This window comes from Hyperolius riggenbachi, chromosome 4 (assembly GCF_040937935.1).
Source record: "Hyperolius riggenbachi isolate aHypRig1 chromosome 4, aHypRig1.pri, whole genome shotgun sequence".
NCBI lineage: Eukaryota > Metazoa > Chordata > Amphibia > Anura > Hyperoliidae > Hyperolius > Hyperolius riggenbachi.
In genome coordinates, this window is record NC_090649.1 from 193985058 (window position 1) to 194006587 (window position 21530).

Here is a 21530-nt window from a genome sequence, read left to right on the forward strand (position 1 = left end):
GCAGAAATTCACTGAATGGGTTAAACATGACATTTTAGTGTTGGATTCAACTAGGAATCCGCATCCATTCTTATCTTTTAGCTACAAATGTATCTTTATTTGGAATACAAATAGACCTTTGAAAAGCCTGCCGGGGAAGCCCTCTTTGTTCTCTCAAAGCAGTGTTTGTTTGTTACATTGTAGATAGATACATTTGTAACTAAACAAGCAAGCATGGAGGAGGATTTCTAGCTAAATGCAGCACTAAAATGTCATGTTTAATCCATTCAGTGAATTTCTGCTAAAAAAAAAATCTGGCATAATAGTTTATAAGCTGTAAGCAATCTTTTAAAGCAAAGTTGAAATGCTGGGTGTTAGACCACTTTAATAGAGTTTACCTAGCTGTGGATTTATCCATCCTTTTGTACCAATAAAGTTTTTCATATGCACATGTAGGACTTTCTGGTTTTTATATTTTTCAGTATGTTTTGCCTCCCAGATAAGTCCTCCTCTATTGAGTGGTGCGGTTGTGAAGAGGAATAGCTCGCAACTTTATTTCCATTAACATGCAGCATAGTAGAGCTTACATTTACTATAAGTGGTTGTAAATACTGTATGTAATGGGATAACTACACAGCGGAGCTTAGCGTCTGACACAAAACGCGCACCCGGAAGCGAGCGGACCGGCCAGTCACCGTTACTAGCGCGGACAGTATTTTGGAGGAAGCGGGGCTGGAGGAAGGACTTGAGCGGGACGCCGCGGCACTGTCACCCCTCACCTCTCAGCGGATGGGCATTGGAGAAACAACACTTGTGATATGCTGAAACTTGCTCTGGATGCGTAAGTGTAAATCTATGTGCGCCCAGAGGCAAGCTGTAATGGTTTTAAACTATGTATGTTCTCTATGTGTTTTATTGAGATTTTATCAGATTAAAAGGACCTCAAGAGAGCATCATTAAGCGCAATCTCCAACTGTAAATAGAGGTGGGCTTTATCCGGTGAGCAGATTGCTGTGCAGTGAGTGGGAGCATTCACATACACGGAGTGAAAGCACTTTTAGCACAGAGGGATATCATTGATTAATGTGGTTTTATCTGAACAGTATTACCCTATGTCGAGATGTTTTATTGCAGGATCAACATTATTAAGATGTGTATATGAGTACCACTTGAGATCCACCTGAAACCTGAGGAGGCTCATATCTGGTGAGTATGTAAGGAGAAGGGTTGTGGGACTATAGGAATTGGCACTATTCCTCACAAGTCACAAAAGCACTTTGGTGGTGTGCTGCATTATATTGACAGTCTGAACGGTATCAGCCTATGTGGAGTTCTGTATATATATTTTAGGTGTGGTGAGCGCAGCAGTATTATTTGAATATTATTGACTTTTGGACTTTCTACAGCGATCCCAAGCACGGATGAACTATTCCAATTGAATTTCTGAAGATTTTTGTGTGTTATTTGTAGTTTTATCACAATAGACTTTGGCGCAATTCTGTAAATAATGGGTTCTGGAGAGCGCAGCAGTAATATTGAACTATTGCACTGATTATTGGATTCCCTGAAGCGATCCCAGCAACGGGTGACAAATTGATATCTATAGAACTTTGTGGACTGTGGCGCAGTATTTTGTAATTATAGGGGTAATTACACAGTTAACACAGTTGATAAGCACGTCTATCCAGTTCTACATGTGACTGAAAAGAAAAGTTGTACAGCAACATTCCGTACTTTTTTCCCTTCAAGGAAGCAAGATTTATTTTACAGAGGGGAAGATCTCTCCTGATCTCAGAGAAACTGCTCTGATCATTCAGTACTCTGCATTCAAGTGTTTTCACATCATGGCCATGATATACAATATATTTTTCTCTGAGTAATATAACCTTGATATTTTTTCATTTTATCTGTAAAATACCTTTTCAACAACTAGCAAGCAAATAAGTACGAAAATGAAAGTAATAACAAAAAAAAATTCAAGGAGTTATCAGGCTAAAATTAACAAAATAAGCGCTACTTACCCTGGGCTTCCTCCAGCCCCAAGCTCCCAGCATGTCCCTCACCGCAGCTCTGCACGCAGCCGTTCGCCACAGCTCCCTCCTGGTCCCCGGCGATGATGTCAGGCCGACCTCCAGGTCGGCCTGTACTGCGCCTGCGCAAGCGGCGCTGTCAATCACCACCACGTTAACTGGAGCCGACTACGCAGTCCGCTCCGGTCCATGTGGCGTTGATTGACAGCGCCGCTCGCGCAGGTGCAGTACAGGCCAACCTGGAGGTCGGCCTGACGTCATCGCTGGGGAACGGGAGGGAGCTGCGGCGAATGGCTGTGTGCAGAACTGCGGCGAGGGACATGTTGGGAGCTTGGGGCTGGAGGAAGCCCAGGATAAGTAGCTCTTATTTTGTTAATTTTAGCCTGATAACTCCATAAAGCAAGAGCAACTTATTTTAAATGTACTTGTAATGTGTGGACTGGTTTATATTAATTACAGGTCCTGATTAAATGAACGTCTCTCCTAGGTTTTTGTAAGGCAGGGGACACACTTGTCGATCATAAATCTATTCTTTCAAATTTATCGATCAATCGATTTGTGGCCGATTTTGATCGATTTCGGTGGATTTGATCTATCTGACAGGATGGAAGATCTAGGTCGATCTGCTGCTGGTAGCAGATCCATGGCCAACAGAGTTGCATTGGATCTAATGGTTCAATAATACATTTAGAGAGATTTCCAATAGATTTAATTCTGAAATCTATTGGAAATCTGTTCCTAGTGTGTGGCACAATCAGATAGATTCCTGTCAGATTCGACTTGACAGGCATCTGACATAAATCTATCTGATGGTCGAATCTGCTGCAAATCTATAAGTGTATAGCCACCTTAAGTGTGAACTAGCCCATTGATTAACACGAGTTTGCAGGTTTTCTGTGCCGAAAGCACACATGAAAACAGTCAAGTGTGATCCCTGCCTTACAAGAGATGTTTTTACAATTCATCAATAATATGTCTTTTCTGCTGCCAGCATTCTTGAGCGTTGTTGACCTTATCTGCAGGACACACTGCAGTTGTTAGACAGTCATGTAGCCTCCAGTGGAATTCCCCAGATACCAGATGTAATTAGCCATTAGCCACCTGTCTATGAACCGTGTGTGTGGTGCGCAGGCACCTTTGTAAAACCTTACCTGGGTTTTACAAAGGCGCCCGCGTACCACACGGCTCATATAAAGGTTATCTGTTTGAATTGACCTGAGGAAGTGGGCTGAGTCCCGTGAAACGCGTTGTCCACACTATAACCGTGTTTTTCTTTTAATAAAGACTCCCTGTTACTCCATACCTGTAAGTCTTCATTGGAGGTAAGATACCTCTTTTTATATGTATATAGAAGAGATAGGTTTTAACATATTTTCACAGGTTGGGCAGCTCCCCCACAACCCCGACCCAGTTATCCCTACACCTCCAACAGAGGTGCCAGCCCCTACTACTCATTGACCTTGTCTAATATTAGAGAGGACTACAGGAGGAGAGTGACCGCCCGGTTCCAGAATGTTCCGGGATACTTCCGTCAGAGACTTTTTTTTCCACATGTATATACGGTAGTTGCAGGATTGCAACCCATCTTTGTGAGTATTTACTAACCACAACACTCTGTGATTATATTGTAACTGACGATACTGCACCATCGGGCTCCCGGTCTCCCCTTCTTTACAGGCAAAGGGGACCCTAATTCCTGTGTGAAGGGACATCCTCACACCTGTACCAACTCGATGCCTCCCAGATAGCAGTATTAGGTGGCCACTGGCCAGGCATGTCCCCCAGATAATGGTAGTAGATAGACACTAGCCAGGCATGCCTCCCAGATAGTAGTATTAGGTAGCTTTTCATGCCCCTCAGAAAATAGTATTAAGGAGCCCTGTGTGCTCCCTAGATAGATGTATTAGGTAGCCAGGTATGTCCACCAGAAAGCAGTATTAGGTAAAAACCCTGCATGTTCTCAGATCCCTGAGTTGATCAGCACTCCTGAGCCTCCAGTATCTCCTCACTAGCATTTTGTTTCTGTTTCCTGCAGCCTACCAGTATGTATGACTCGATGTCACATGACAGCCTGGAAATTTTCAAATGTACCCTAAAGACATATATTTTCCAGACCTGCTTATAATTTGCTACAGCTAGAATTTAAAGCTCACTGCCTCATCTGCTAACCCCTTTGTGTACTCAGAGCTGGCCTTTGGGGGTGGCAAGTGGGGCAACCGCCCCAGGCCCGGTGCCTGAAGAGGCCCCGCACCCTCTGCAGCGGTGGGGAGAGCGGGCATAGTAGTTAAAACTCACGTATCTTCCTCCGATCCTCACAGCTACCATCTATTTCCTCTCCCAGCATCTGTGTATTGGTAACAGCGCCCCCTATTATGACGTGACCTCATGTCACCACAGGGGGCACTGTTACCAATACACAGATGCTGGGAGAGGAAATAGATGGTAGCTGTAAGGATCGGAGGAAGACACATGAGTTTTAACTACTTTGCCCGCTCTACCCACCGCTGCAGCCACCTTCATATCTAACCTGTACTGCGGGGCATCTACCTATCTAATCTATACTGCAGGGCACCTATCTAATCTGTACTGCAGGGCACCTATCTATCTAATCTATACTGCAGGCACCTATCTAATCTATACTGCAGGCACCTATCTAATCTATACTGCAGGCTGGCACCTATCTATCTAATCTATACTGCAGGCACCTATCTAATCTATACTGCAGGCACCTATCTAATCTATACTGCAGGCACTTATCTAATCAATACTGCAGGCACCTATCTAATCTATACTGCAGGCACCTATCTAATCTATACTGCAGGCACCTATCTAATCTATACTGCAGGCTGGCACCTAACTAATCTATACTGCAGCCACCTACCTATCTAATCAATACTGCAGGCACCTATCTAATCTATACTGCAGGCACCTATCTAATCTATACTGCAGGCACCTATCTAATCTATACTGCAGGCACCTTCCTATCTAATCTGTACTGCAGGCACCTATCTAATCTATACTGCAGGCTGGCACCTATCTATCCAATTTATACTGCAGGCACCTATCTAATCTATACTGCAGGCACCTATCTAATCTATACTGCAGGCATCTATCTAATCTATACTGCAGGCACCTATCTAATCTATACTGCAGGCACCTACCTAATCTATACTGCAGGCACCTATCTAATCTATACTGCAGGCATCTATCTAATCTATACTGCAGGCACCTATCTAATCTATACTGCAGGCACCTATCTAATCTATACTGCAGGCACCTATCTAATCTATACTGCAGGCACCTATCTAATCTATACTGCAGGCACCTATCTAATCTATACTGCATGCACCTATCTAATCTATACTGCAGGCACCTATCTAATCTATACTGCAGGCACCTATCTAATCTATACTGCAGGCTGGCACCTAATTAATCTATACTGCAGCCACCTACCTATCTAATCTATACTGCAGGCACCTATCTAATCTATACTGCAGGCACCTATCTAATCAATACTGCAGGCACCTATCTAATCTATACTGCAGGCACCTATCTAATCTATACTGCAGGCACCTATCTAATCTATACTGCAGGCACCTTCCTATCTAATCTGTACTGCAGGCACCTATCTAATCTATACTGCAGGCTGGCACCTATCTATCCAATTTATACTGCAGGCACCTATCTAATCTATACTGCAGGCTGGCACCTAACTAATCTTTACTGCAGCCACCTACCTATCTAATCTATACTGCAGGCACCTATCTAATCTGTACTGCAGGTACCTATCTAATCTATACTGCAGGCTGGCACCTATCTATCTAATTTATACTGCAGGCACCTACCTAATCTATACTGCCGGCACCTACCTATCTAATCTATACTGCAGGCACCTATCTAATCTATACTGCAGGCACCTACCTATCTAATCTATACTACAGGCACCTACCTATCTAATCTATACTGCAGGCACCTATCTAATCTACACTGCAGGCTGGCTCCTATCTAATCTATACTGCAGGCTGTAACCTATCTATCTAATTTATACTGCAGGCACCTATCTAATCTGTACTGCAGGGCACCCACCTATCTAATCTATACTGCAGGCACCTATCTAATCTATACTGCAGGCTGGCACCTACCTATCTAATCTATACTGCAGGCACCTTCCTATCTAATCTATACTGCAGGTTGGCACCTACCTATCTAATCTATACTGCAGGCACCTTCCTATCTAATCTATACTGCAGCCACCTTCCTATCTAATCTATACTGCAGGCTGACACCTATCCATCTAATTTATACTGCAGATACCTATCTAATCTGTACTGCAGGGCACCTACCTATCTAATCTATACTGCAGGCACCTATCTAATATATACTGCGGGGTACCTACCTAACTAATCTATACTGCAGGTACCTATCTAATCTATACTGCAGGGCACCTACCTATCTAATCTATACTGCAGGCACCTATCTAATCTATACTGCAGACTGGCACCTACCTATCTGATCTATACTGCAGGCACCTATCTAATCTATACTGCAGGCTGGCACCTACCTATCTAATCTATACTGCAGGCACTTTCCTATCTAATCTATACTGCAGGCACTTACCTATCTAATCTATACTGCAGCCACCTTGCTATCTAATCTATACTGCAGGCTGGCACCTATCTAATTTATACTGCAGACACCTATCTAATCTGTACTGCAGGACACCTACCTATCTAATATATAATGCAGGCACCTATCTAATATATACTGCGGGGTACCTACCTAACTAATCTATACTGCAGGCACCTATCTAATCTGTACTTCAGGGCACCTACCTGTCTAATCTATACTGCAGGGCACTTACCTACCTATCTAATCTATACTGCAGGGCACTTACCTACCTATCTAATCTATACTGCAGGGCACCTACCTATCTAACCTATACTGCAGGCACCTATCTAATCTATACTGCAGGGCACCTACCTATCTAATCTATACTGCGGGGCACCTACCTATCTAATCTATACTGCGGGGCACCTACCTATCTAACCTATACTGGAGGCACCTACCTATCTAACCTATACAAAGTGTGTGCTTCCACAGCGTGTGTGTGTGTGTGTGTGTGTGTGTGTGTGTGTGTGTGTGTGTATCCACAGCATATGTCTCTAGGCACCGCATATGACACTTGCCCCAGGCCCCGCGTACTCTAAGGCCACCTCTGTGTGTACTCCCCAGTGTCTCCACCCCACTACCCTCTAGATTATAAGCTTGCAAGGGTTGGGTCCTCACCCTTCTGTTTCCTGTTTTTGTGCAATTTATCAAATTAACATCTATCTGTATTGATGATGTTATTCAAACTACACATCAGTTGTATGTATTGGTACCACTGGTTGTCGTGATTGTACAGCATGTTGAACTGCTCATGCATCTATGCTCCCCATTGTAGCATGGTTTGCATGTTGTAGAGCTCTATGGAATATGTTGATGATCTATAAATAAAAATAATAATAATACTAATATAAGTAGATGAGATGTGACTCCAGTACTAGATGGAAAGCAAATTGCAAAACCGTACAGCTGAGTCGATTACCTTTGAAGCCTGCTCGGCCGCTCCCCAACATCCTCAGCTATATAATAGCCAACCTCCAGCACCCTATTTATTCACTCAGTCAATCTAGTCACGTCTGGCATCTGAAATGCAGGGACTCTGGACACTGAATTAGCGCAGTACCTTCACTCCTTCTGGTGATCTTTGTTGTGTTTCTTATTCCTACCTACCATAATTTACAGGTAAACAAACTTTTGAAAGACCATAATGAGTAATTTACAAGACAAATTACCAATTCATGGTGTATATATCAGTGAATCACTACCCCCGACTTATTCAGCAAAGAACTGCCTCATATAATGTCGGAGTAAGCCTCTGGTTGCACTCAGAGGTGTCTCTAGGAGATGGGTCAAACTGCCCAAACTGAGCATTCAGTGTTTTTTTTGTGTTTATGCGTATAAAAGGGCCATGGCCTATGGTGTTGCATCTGTTGAAGGACCACCGTTATAAAGAATTGTAAAATGAAGATACATGTAATCACAAATTCTTACAAATAAAAAGTACATTTCTTCCAGAGTAAAATGAGCCATAAATCACTTTTCTCCTATGTTGCTGTCACAGTAGGTAGTAGAAATTTTACAGAACCGATAGGTTTCTTCATGGAGGACTCTCAGCATGGCCTTTATTCTTTATACAGTAAAGATATTCCTTGAAAAGGATTTAATCAAAAATGCTGGCTAACCTCCCTGCTCACTTCACACTGATTTAACAGTTGGATGGAGCACCTGCCATACATGAAATGTTGTTGAAAATAAAGAAAACCCTGAAAATCCCCCATGAGGAGATGAACTAGTCCAAAACCTGTAATTTCTGACAAAATTTCTACTACTTCCTGTAAGTGACAGCAACATAGGAGAAAAGTAATTTATGGCTCATATTACTCTGGAAGAAATGTACTTATTATTTTTACATGTACATCTTTTAAATAAAACAATTTTTGCGATAGGTCCTTGAGTACAATTAACATCCAGGGATTTTATCGTTGATCCAGGGATTTTATCTGATTGCCATCTGGAGTCGGGAAGGAATTTTTCCCTTTAGGGGCTAATTGGACCATGCCTTGTAAGGGTTTTTTCGCCTTCCTCTGGATCAACAGGGATATGTGAGGGAGCAGGCTGGTGTTGTACTTTATACTGGTTGAACTCGATGGACGTATAACTATGTAACTATATGTAACTATGTAACTATGTAACATCAATTGTTTCACAAAAGCTACAGTATCTCACAAAAGTGAGTACACCTCTCACATTTTTGTTAATATTTTAGTATATCTCATAAAACCCCTCTTGAAGAAACCATCACTAGATCCTGATTCTGTAACCAACTAAAGACCTGTGGCGAACTTACCATTCCTATCAAAAGTTATCGAGAAAGCAGTCGCCAACCAGCTACAAGCCAGGCTTACAGATAACAACATCTTTGATACTTTTCAGTCAGGATTCAGGAAAAGGCACAGCACTGAAACGGCAATAGTCCGAGTAATTAATGATCTACTTACTGCAAGGGACAAGGGTGATTGCTCAATTCTGATTCTTCTTGACTTGTCTGCAGCATTCGATACTGTGGATCATGAAATACTAATCCAACGACTGAAGAATTACTGTGGCCTAAGGGGTACTGTTCTTAGCTGGTTTCAGACCTTCCTATCTGGCAGGACACAGCAAGTATGTCTGGGCACACACTACTCTAATCCAGTGCCACTTGCCTACGGAGTTCCACAGGGTTCTGTACTATCACCACTACTCTTTGCAGTTTACATGCTCCCACTGGGCAAAATAATCCAGAACTATGTCCTAGGATACCATTGTTATGCAGATGACACACAACTGTATCTGTCCTTCAAGCCTGGCACCCAAGACCCATCAGCATCCATAAATGCGTGTCTAGTGTATTCACTAAATTGGATGAACACCAGCTGGCTGAGGCTGAACTCTGACAAAGACAAGACAAGACAAATAACATTTATATTGCGCTTTTCTCCTTGCGGACTGAAAGTGCCAGAGCAGAGCAGCAGCCACTAGGGCGCGCTCTATTGGCAGTAGCAGTGTAAGGGAGACTTGCCAAAGGTCTCCTACTGAATTAGTGCTGGCTTACTGAACAGGCAGAGCCGAGATTCGAACCCTGGTCTCCTGTGTCAGAGGCAGAGCCCTTAACCATTACACCATCAGCCAACTGCACACCATCAGCCAACTGCAATTGATGCGGGAGACGTGGGAGGGCAAGGGGGACCCCACAGATGTCTCTGTAGTTGATTATGTTCTCAAGTTCAAGGACAAGATGGAGTCTCTCACGGAAATGGTAACGGAAAACATGGCCCAGGCTCAGGCCAAACAAAAACTCTGGTATGACCGCACTGCTGGAGAGAGGTCATTTGAAGTAGGTGACAAAGTGTATGCCCTACTTCCAGTAAGGCAGAACAAGCTGCAAGCGGCCTGGGAGGGACCCTACACTATAGTGCAACGGTCCAACCCTCTGACATATCTGGTGAACATGGGAGGCAGGAAACAGAAAAGCTTTCATGTCAACATGCTGAAGGCCCACCATGACAGGACCAAGTATGTGCTGCCAGTGTGCAGCCGGTTAGAGCAGGGAGAGGCAGACCCCCTGTTAGACCTGCTTGCTGACATACGAGATGTGGACAGCGACCTAAGTGTCAACCCACAACTCTCCCCGTCCCAGCAAGAGCAGTTGCAGGAGGTGCTGGGTCCGTACCAGCACACCTTCTCCTGTGCCCGGGGCGGACCAGTCTGGCAGTGCATAGGGTAGAGACGGGCACCCATCCCCCATCAGGCAATCCGCTTACCGCGTCTCCCCAGAGGTGCAAGCGGACATGCAGAAAGAGGTGAGGGAGATGCTGGAGCTAGGGGTGGTTCAAAAGTCCTGTGGTGCCTGGGCAGCCCCTGTTGTCCTGGTCCCCAAGAAGGACCAGACAACTCGGTTCTGCGTGGACTGCAGGAAGTTGAATGCCATCACCACTACAGACGCCTACCCCATGCCTCGCATCGATGAGTTGTTGGATACGCTGGCGTCCGCCAGGTACCTATCAATCATGGATCTGAGCCGGGGGTACTGGCAGATACCACTTGCACCTGACGCGAGGCAAAAGTCGGCCTTCAACCCCCCTTTTTGGCCTCTTCGAGTTCACGATGATGCCCTTTGGGATGAAGAATGCTCCTGCCACGTTTCAGCGGGCCGTAAACGACCTGCTCGAGGGACTGCAAGGGTTCGCTGTAGCGTACTTGGATGACATTGCGGTGTTCAGCGGCACCTGGGAGGAACAACTCCAACACCTGTCCCAGGTACTAGAGAGGCTGGCCGCAGCCAATCTGACAGTTAAGCCGAGTAAGTGTCAGATTGGCATGACCGAGGTGCAATACTTAGGTCACCGGGGGGGTAACACCCTGAAACCTGACACGGGAAAGGTGGACGCCATCCTGGCATGGCCTCGGCCTATCACGAAAAAGCTGGTCCAGGCGTTCCTGGGGACCGCCGCCTACTATAGGAAATTTGTTCCAGCCTATAGTACCCTAGCGAAGCCCCTGACCGATGCCACTAGCAAGAAACACCCCAAGGTTGTTAGCTGGACCCCCGCTTGCGAGAACGCCTTTCAAGCCTTGAAGCAGGCACTCGCAAGCGCCCCTGTGCTTCAAGCCCCAGATTTCAGTCATCGGTTTGTCGTTGAAACCGATGCCTCTGACTACGGTCTCGGCGCAGTCCTCAGCCAGGTGGATGGAAAGGGAGATGAACACCCTATCCTCTACCTGAGCCGGAAGCTCCTGCCCCGAGAGGTAGCCTACTCCACAACTGAAAAGGAGTGCCTAGCGATCGTGTGGGCCCTACAGAAACTACAATCGTATCTGTACGGCCGCTCCTTCACGATCATTACCGACCATAACCCCCTCAGTTGGCTAAACCGTACTACTGGGACCAATGGCAAGCTTCTACGGTGGAGCCTGTCATTGCAACAGTACGAATTTACGATCCAACACAAAGCAGGCAGCCGACACCAAAACGCCGATGGGCTGTCCCGGTGTCAGGGGGAACTAGACCCAACAGCGCCAATGGCTTCTACGGAGGATGTCTTGCTGACAACCCCCAACACAGCATCAGGAAAGGGAGGTGTCACGGAATAGCCGTGAGAAACGCAGGTGAATCTAGGGAATTCAGTCACTTTCCTGATCGCTCCCTGTCGGATCTGTGCAGTCGTGCAAGCGATCAGAAAACGACACTTTTGTGTTTTAATCCAGAGACCTGTTCCCCTGTCAGCAAAGCATTCCCCTCAGGAATGTTGCACGTGGCTGGATTCCCTGCAGGGACCAGCTCCTTTCCCCCACAGCCATATGGCCCCATGAAAAGAGAAAGGAAACTGGCTCTCCAGGGGGCCATGACAAAGCAGCCAGAACGGCACCGACCAGGCAGATAGGAAAACCTGGGGGATAGGGTTTCATACCTATTAAATGGAGACCGTATATTGCACAGCTATAAAATTCATATAGTCTTGTTCGGTAAAATCTGGCCATCGTGCTGATATGAAATTCATTGTGATGGTCCGGTCGGTTAAGGAGTTATGGACCCCTCGGTAACCATACGCCCTAACACCCACATCCAAGGTATCATATTAATCGGGAGGTTCTGGGGATCGAGAATATGTAATTATTATTTGTGTGCCGGCCGCGTAGGTCGGTCTAGAGAAATGTCAGAATTATGTGGTTTGTGGAAGCCCCTGCCCAGATGTGATTACCATAGTCCGGCCCGGGGGCCGACTCTGGATGCCCGCCTCTGAAAGCAGCTCCATTAAAAGTACATGAGCTGCCCGGGCTATTGATTCCTCCATTTCCCATCTTCCTGAACACCCGGCCACCGTGAGGAACGAGTGGTGGCCATCTTGCCGGAACTGAACAAAGGACATCCTCCATGTTGTGTGGATTTTAAATCTTGCTGAACTTTACTCTGAAACAAAGAACTTTGAGAACTTGAAACCGTTTTGCTTGGACTTTTGTGGGATGATTTTCCCACAAAAGGACATATTTCCACAAACCCTAAGTATTTTCTCCCTTTTATTTTTTATACTGGCTATTACTGTTTTATTAATTGTTGATTTTAATAATTGTCTGTATATATTAATTATTTATATTGCTTTCAATAAACCGACGCTATCGTCAGTTGTTGTTCTAGCTACCCTACTATTCAGCACGCACACCACTGAACAGAGGTGTTGGTGGTAGGTGGTCCACACATGATGGATAAAGTTCAAAACGCTCACCACCTCAAACTAGCTATTGGGGGAGATACTGTACAGTATAAAGACTCTGTACAAAACCTTGGGGTGATCCTGGATGGAAATCTAAAACTCAGACAGCAGGTATCAGCTGTCGTCAAGTCTTCTTTCTTCCATCTAAGAAATATAGCGAAAATCAAACACCTTATCCCAGCTGAAGACCTACCTGCCCTGGTTCATGCATTTGTATCCTCCCGCCTAGACTACTGCAACGCCCTGTTCATCAGATCTACAGATAAGGTTCTGCGCCCCTTACAGCTAGTACAGAATGCTGCAGCCAGACTCCTAGCCAATGCTCCCCGCAGCTCACACATCACCTCAGTACTGCAAACTCTTCACTGGGTGCCAGTAAAATGGAGAATCAATATTAAGAAGATCTGCCTGCTGACATTCAAGGCTCTACACCACATGGGATCCAAATACATAGCGGATCTGTTGGAATTTTATGCCCCTCCACGCACCCTCTGCTCTGCCAACAATATGATGCTGGTTTTTCCCAGGATACACTTAACATTTGGTGCTCGGGCCTTTTCCTATGCAGCCCCTACTCTATGGAACTCACTTCCACAATCAGTACAAGAGGCTCCTTCTCTGGACAGCTTTAAAAAAAGGCTAAAAATGCACAGCGCTTTGAGTCCCCAGGGAGAAAAGCGCTATATAAATATTATTGTTATTGTTATTATGGGATGACACTGAAGATGTGACACTTTGATACAATGTAAAGTAGTCACTCTGCAGTTTGTGTAAAAGTTTAAATTTGACTTTTCATCAAAATAACTCCACACACAGCCATTAATGTCTAAACCGCTGTTGTTGTAGATCAGATAAGTTATCAATATTTTCCAGTTTTTAACTGTTGACTTATTCTACTACTTTTCTCCATTAGATATCAGGCAAGATGTCAGCAGAAGTATTGTCTAGTTCCGACCTAATCCCGTCAACTGCTAGCTTTGTCCTAACCAATGCAATAGAAAGTTATGCACATCTCAATCACTGCTACTGCCTGCTGCTCCTACCTGAGACACTTGAAACAAAAAGAAAAACCGAGAGCCCAATATAGTGCAGTAAGTCTAACAATTGTTGGCGAAATAATTAACAGATGTGGATATACTCACAAACACGGGTTACCACATAGGCAACCACTTGAAATGCAAGCGGGGAGTATTAGAACTTGACCCCACTCAGGTTTAAGAAGTCGCTCTCTGTAGATAGAAAGAAGGGGACAGTCCCCTCCACCCAAGGTGGACTATATACTGTGCAAATTTGGACAGAGGCGCCAGGCAGGTTAAAATGATCTAAAAACAAGTAAAAAGGAGGAGTACAGGTGGACTTACCTCCTGAAATGATGGACAATCGAGATTGTTCAAATCGCAAATAACAATTTATTTTGGCACTCTGCAACGCGTTTTGCAGGTATAACTCTCTGTGAGGCGCATTGCCACTATTGGACCTTTTTGAGCTTGCACTCCTTGCCTGATGAAGCGGGTTATACCTGCGAAACGCGTTGCGGAGTGCCAAAATAAATTGTTATTTGCGATTTGAACAATCTCGATTGTCCATCATTTCAGGAGGTAAGTCCACCTGTACTCCTCCTTTTTAGTTGTTTTTAGATCATTTTAACCTGCCTGGCACCTCTGTCCAAATTTGCACTCCTACCTGAGAGTTATTGGTAAGGGCACTATGGGATAGGTGTTTCATATGTCTGCGAAAAAAACACACACACACACACACACACACACACACACACACACACACACGCACACGCACACGCACACGCACACTCACACGCACACACACACACATATAGACACACTCCCTGCCCTATCTGCATTCAGAAGCCATATCTCGCTGTGGTTTTGTTTAATTTTCTGTATAACTACACCAAGGATTGAAAGGATGACAGTTTCATACTAAGCATAGAAGAACTAGGAAGAACAAGATATAGACTGATGGGATTCTGCAGACCTGTGCTGTTGCGGCACTGGATACTACAAAGAATTACAGGTAGTCTCCATTTAATGAACAAGATAGGAATTGTAGGTTTGTCCTTAACCTTAATCCGTTCTCAAGTCGGAACACTGTGCCATCTCTGTCCCCTGTACCTTCTCTGTGCCATCCTGTGCCTCCAGTTTCCCCCTCTTTGTCACCTCTGTTTCCCTATGCCTTCAGTGTCCTCCTCTGCCCCCCCCCCTACATACACACACACACACACACACACACACACACACACACACACACACACTGTGTTATCCTTGCCCTCCTGTCCCCCTTTGTGCTGCCTACTGTCCTAGTGATGGTTTTAATGTGCTAGTTTCGCAATTATTATTATACGTAATTACAGTTTTGTAACTGAATTGATTTGACGTAATCCAGGCAGACTTTTAGAGGGTTCCAGTGCTGGATCACAGGTTTGCTTTAAAGTGGACCTGAATTGAGAGGAGGCTCCCATATTTTTTTCCCTTTTAAGCAATACCAGTTGCCTGGCTGTCCTGCTGATGTTTTGCCTCTAATACGTTCAGTCATAGACCCTGAACAAGCATGCAGCAGATCAGGTGTTTCTGACAATATTGTCAGAATTTACAAGATTAGCTGCATGCTTGTTACTGGTGTGATTCAGACACTGCTGCAGCCAAATAGATCAGCAGGGCTGCCAGGCAACTGATACTGTTTAAAAGGAAATAAATATGGCAAATATGGCAGCCTCCATATCATTTTCACCTCGTGTTCACTTTAAAATGTTTAAGATTTGTATACAGAACTCGGAAACCACTATATAGTATAGTGTACTGCAGCAAAATGTCATTTTAGTGAATTTAACCACTTATTCCAATCTGGACGACTATACGCATCCAGTGTTTTTGTGGTGGGTGGGCATGGATGCTTGCGCGGCTGCTGCTCGTTTGGCATTTCCATGTCATCAATTTGTGAACAGGTAAAAACATTCCCCAAACCAATCGCAGTGCCCGGAATGAATGGACATGATCCTGATCCTGATCCTGATCAGAAGTCATGTCCATGCTTAATAAAGGAAGAGCAAAGGAGGGAAAAGTAAAAAATAAAATAAAAAATGTAACCCTTCTTGGTTTACCAGAATAGTGCTTTTATCACCATCTAGTGGCAGAAAAGTAAAGTTACAAATTACATTTTTGATAAAGAATTGGTTTTGCCTAAGGGACTCAGCGTTTTTTATTATGTATGTCATGAGGATATATTACTGTTACATTAGTAAATACTTCCTTATTTCCAAATGATATAATGTTGCCATACATTGCATTAGGAACATTATTTAAATGTTGCGATAGCCGGGACTAACGGGCAATTAAAATTTGTTGATTTTATTTATAGTAGCATTGCCTATTTTAAAACTACAGGGAGTGCAGAATTATTAGGCAAATTAGTATTTTGACCACATCACCCTCTTTATGCATGTTGTCTTACTCCAAGCTGTATAGGCTCGAAAGCCTACTACCAATTAAGCATATTAGGTGATGTGCATCTCTGTAATGAGAAGGGGTGTGGTCTAATTACATCAACACCCTATATCAGGTGTGCATAATTATTAGGCAACGTCCTTTCCTTTGGCAAAATGGGTCAAAAGAAGGACTTGACAGGCTCAGAAAAGTCAAAAATAGTGAGATATCTTGCAGAGGGATGCAGCACTCTTAAAATTGCAAAGCTTCTGAAGCGTGATCATCGAACAATCAAGCGTTATATTCAAATAGTCAACAGGGTTGCAAGAAGCGTGCGGAAAAACCAAGGCGCAAAATAACTGCCCATGAACTGAAAAAAGTCAAGCGTGCAGCTGCCAAGATGCCACTTGCCACCAGTTTGGCCATATTTCAGAGCTGCAACATCACTGGAGTGCCCAAAAGCACAAGGTGTGCAATACTCAGAGGCATGGCCAAGGCAAGAAAGGCTGAAAGACGACCACCACTGAACAAGACACACAAGCTGAAACGTCAAGACTGGGCCAAGAAATATCTCAAGACTGATTTTTCTAAGGTTTTATGGACTGATAAAATGAGAGTGAGTCTTGATGGGCCAGATGGATGGGCCCGTGGCTGAATTGGTAAAGGGCAGAGAGCTCCAGTCCGACTCAGACGCCAGCAAGGTGGAGGTGGAGTACTGGTTTGGGCTGGTATCATCAAAGATGAGATTGTGGGGCCTTTTCGGGTTGAGGATGGAGTCAAGCTCAACTCCCAGTCCTACTGCCAGTTTCTGGAAGACACCTTCTTCAAGCAGTGGTACAGGAAGAAGTCTGCATCCTTCAAGAAAAACATGATTTTCATGCAGGACAATGCTCCATCACACGCGTCCAAGTACTCCACAGCGTGGCTGGCAAGAAAGGGTATAAAAGAAGAAAAACTAATGACATGGCCTCCTTGTTCACCTGATCTGAACCCCATTGAGAACCTGTGGTCCATCATAAAATGTGAGATTTACAAGGAGGGAAAACAGTACACCTCTCTGAACAGTGTCTGGGAGGCTGTGGTTGCTGCTGCACACAATGTTGATGTTGAACAGATCAAAACACTGACAGACTCCATGGATGGCAGGCTTTTGAGTGTCCTTGCAAAGAAATGTGGCTATATTGGTCACTGATTTGTTTTTGTTTTGTTTTTGAATGTCAGAAATGTATATTTGTGAATGGTGAGATGTTATATTGGTTTCACTGGTAAAAATAAATAATTGAAATGGGTATATATTTGTTTTTTTGTTAAGTTGCCTAATAATTATGCACAGTAATAGTCACCTGCACACACAGATATCCCCCTAAAATAGCTAAAACTAAAAACAAGTTAAAAACTACTTTAAAAAATATTCAGCTTTGATATTAATGAGTTTTTTGGGTTCATTGAGAACATGGTTGTTGTTCAATAATAAAATTAATCCTCAAAAATACAACTTGCCTAATAATTCTGCACTCCCTGTATAGGGGATGGAATTGGAGAAATAGTGTATTGTTTCATTTATTTCTCTATTTTTCCCTATAAAATGCAGAAAAAATAAAGTAATTACTGAAAAAAAGTATAGTAATTTGTGGCGAAAAAAACAAGGTATAGATCATTTAGGTATGATCATTAGTGACAAAGTTATTGGCAAATGAATGGGAGGAGCGCTGACAGGGGAAAATGGCTTCCGTGCTTAAAGTGTACCAGAGCTGACGATTATCAAAAGTTTTATACATACCTGGGTACTTCATCCTGCCCCATCCGCACAGATCGCTCCCACGCTGCCGTCCTCAGCCTTCTCCTCCTCCACAAGAAAAGTGCATCCGTTATGTATCTCTCCAGCGGCTGCTGGAGAGATACACAAAGAGTGCACTTCTCTTCTGTCAGACTGGCCGCGACTGACAGACGTAACGGGACCCGGTACTGGAGGAGGAGAAGGCTGAGGACAGCAGCATGGGAGCGATCCATGCGGATGGGGCAGGAGGGAGCCCCAGGTATGTATAAAACTTTTGATGATCGGCAGCTCTGGTTCCCTTTAAGGTGAAAGCTCCCGAAGGCTGAAGTGGTGAAAAAACATTTTTTTCTTAGAATTTTTTGTATTGCTTTTTCTCAAAAACTACAAAAACTACAAGGTCTTGAAAAAAAAAATATTGATGGGACCTTCATAAGTCTGGTACCCTCCACAGCACAAAGGACGTCACTGTCCACAGTGAAATACTGGCTGAAACACACTTTCCACTACTCTCTGACTGAATCACCTGGGTGATGATAGGATGGGGAGGAGTTTGGACGATTCCGAGACTGCAAAAAAAAGAGTACAATGCAGAAAACTTTGTGCTTTGCAAATCATGATATATTCCACACAATATATATTTGTAAAACTCAAGCCTAAAATACGGCTTTGACCTTTAAAAACAAAAATAAAAACAGGGCATTCAATTAAAGTCCTATTTAGTTTTAGGACAATAGATACAATTGTTTATCTTTGTTTATTTTCACTTTAGGTTCATTAACAAGCCTCCCCCTCTCAGCAGCATCATAGCATCAGTCCTGAAAAACCAGAGCTACAAAGTAAAGGCGGAGCTTGCAGACTGAGGTACATTCTGCAGTGTCCTCAACCACACTTTCACTCTATGGCACTGAAACAAGAGCACTGCTATGGCAGCTCAGGGGCTTCTTAACCAGGGGCAGGACAATGAAATGGTAAGATAGATTTTTTTTAAATTCAATTTATATCTGAACTGAAATATATAACTTTCATCGTAGCTATGGGGTTTAAATTAACTATTTGTTTAGCTAAATACAAAACACTACTTACAAACAGTTAAATTACAAACGTCTCATACATAGAAAGTTGTCCTTGTGTACAAAATACATAGTACAGTTTTTGTTATTCAATGTTTTTGCTATTACATGTTGCAGTACTGTAGAAACTCTTGAACGTTGCTTAGAGCATACTGCATGTTACCATTCAGTGGTTTCTGAAAATAAATAAGGTATCCACAGGTGCCAGTATATATCATGCACGACTTGAATTACAAACAAATTCAATTTACAACCTCCTGGAACAGAGCCTGTGTATAAGTAGGGGACTGCAAGTATACACAAATTGTATACAAATGACATTATATGCAAAGCTAGTGCTGCTGAACATGCAAACTGCCCTGTCCACTAAGAGTTAAGATGAATGTGTTTTCTGAGACCTGTTTGTATTATAAATTCCAAAGTGCCAATCTGATTACCGTAATATCCACCTGATGCAGTTCAGCTAAATCTTAGAATTATTATTCAAGTGACTGTATACAAGTGACTGTAGACATTACACAGTGTAATTAGTGATGATTGTAATCTGCTAATTATGATTGCACAAAATTGTGCTTAATTTTTGGCAGTTATGGCCATACGTAATTACGGTTTGGACATGCAATTGATTTTGCATAATCCATCCATAATCATGTAAAGTTTTGCATAATTTTGCGATGACTTTAGCGGTTAGCAATTAGCATTTTTATTAATAAAAAATGAACAATTAAAAAAAATAAACTATTTTTTTATTCCCCCCCTACCCCCCAAAATTAACCTTAGACTGTGATACTTACACTGCACTACACATACATAGGCATCAGCCTATGATAGGGATTAGATTGCGAGCTGTTTTGAGGGTCAGTTAAGTGACAGGGCTGTCCTCTGTACAGCGCTGTACTGTACTATTTTGCAGCGCTGAACACATGTTTTTCATAATTTATTATTGAAATTGCAGCCTGCCAGCTCCGATTGTGGCTGTCAGGCTGTTCGCGACGGCCCAGCTGTGTTTACTGCAGGGAGAGCGCACGAGTGCTCCCTGCAAATCTCGCTCCTCGCAAGATCACGCCATAATCCTTAAATATACCTTATAATACAGCATGTCAGAACAATTACGACACCCAATTGACCCAGTAGGGTTATTATCAGTGCCAACTGAATAATTTGGGCACTAACTAGAAATGCCACATCATATTTTAATTTTTCTGCTGTGCTTATATAGCCAAACAGTGCCTTAATTGTTTTAATTGTTGCAACTACACTCAGCTACACTATAACAAAAGTACCAGGCAGAGACTTGTGAAAATGTTCACTTGGATTTTAGCACTCAGCTATTCTACAGTGCGGCTAACTCCATATTTGCCCCCATGCATTTACATTCAATGCAGACAGTGGAAAGTGAATATCACTTATATTAACCACTTCAGAACCAGGCTCGTAAGGACCAGAGACTGCTGGTACAAAATAATGGGGCCTACCGACGTCACTCCACATGGATCCACCGCTACAGCCAATCACGCTACTCTCATGTCGCTGAAGCTCACTTGCTCTGCTGTCGTTATGACAGCAGAGCTCTGTGAGCCAGTCAGGAGCTAAGATTGTCTCACAATGATCGCAGGGTTAGGAGTCAATAAAATGACATACAGCAGGGTGAGTGAACTTCAGCGATTGGAGAGTTATGTGATCAGGAGTAGCATCGGGAGCGTGCAGTGGGCTAATTAAAAACTACACCCGAGCAGGGATCACAGGTCCCAAACAGGGCATAGATTTCAATTAGCTACACCCAGAAGCATTTAAACATCAGTTTAGGAAGGTTGAGGTTAGGGAGCAGAGTAGAAGGAGGTCTGTTTTATTAGACAGAAATAGAAGGCAAGCGTTAAAGGGATACGAGATAGAAAGGTGGGGTCCTTACTAACCGCCTCCCTACCTATACTGCATCATATGGTCCATTCTCCCTGCTAAAAAAAATATATATATATCCCTCGTATTATCTTTTTTGGTTTTCTAACCTCTCTTCCATCTCTCCAATTGCTGTGTCATTCCAGGTTTCAATGTTGCAAGTGCTCCTGAGCACACCTCTTCAGGAGGCTCCCAAAATCACAAATGCAGACAAATTGCAGGAGTTTTTGCATTTGCGTTTTTGAATTTGTGTTTTTAAGATGGTGGTAGCATGGATTTGTTATAGCAGCTCATTTACTGGAAATTTTCAACCGTGAGGATTAGCTAGGCAGTGTTGTTGTATTCTCTATTTATAATGCTGAACGTGCAATTTATTCAAAGCTGTTTTTTGGCTACATTTAGCTGCTTTTTTAATTACTTTCCATTTTAGGACGTAGATTCTATGCCCTAATTAGTGCTGCTATAAGTTTTTGGACGTAGACTCT

General features: G+C 43.5%; 2 protein-coding genes across 3 annotated transcripts in view; one reads left to right on the forward strand and one right to left on the reverse strand.

Annotated features, from left to right (window-relative positions):
• Positions 1-21530, reverse strand: part of PLAAT1 (phospholipase A and acyltransferase 1) — a 381602-nt gene that overhangs the window by 79244 nt on the left and 280828 nt on the right. The gene's annotated exons all lie outside the window — the stretch shown is intronic.
• Positions 18963-21530, forward strand: part of LOC137571675 (probable cation-transporting ATPase 13A5) — a 247700-nt gene continuing 245132 nt past the window's right edge. Inside the window, exon 1 of the mRNA XM_068281173.1 lies at positions 18963-19047. Coding sequence (XP_068137274.1) covers positions 19003-19047 — 45 coding nt within the window. The 5' untranslated portion in view covers positions 18963-19002. The remainder of the gene's footprint in view (positions 19048-21530) is intronic.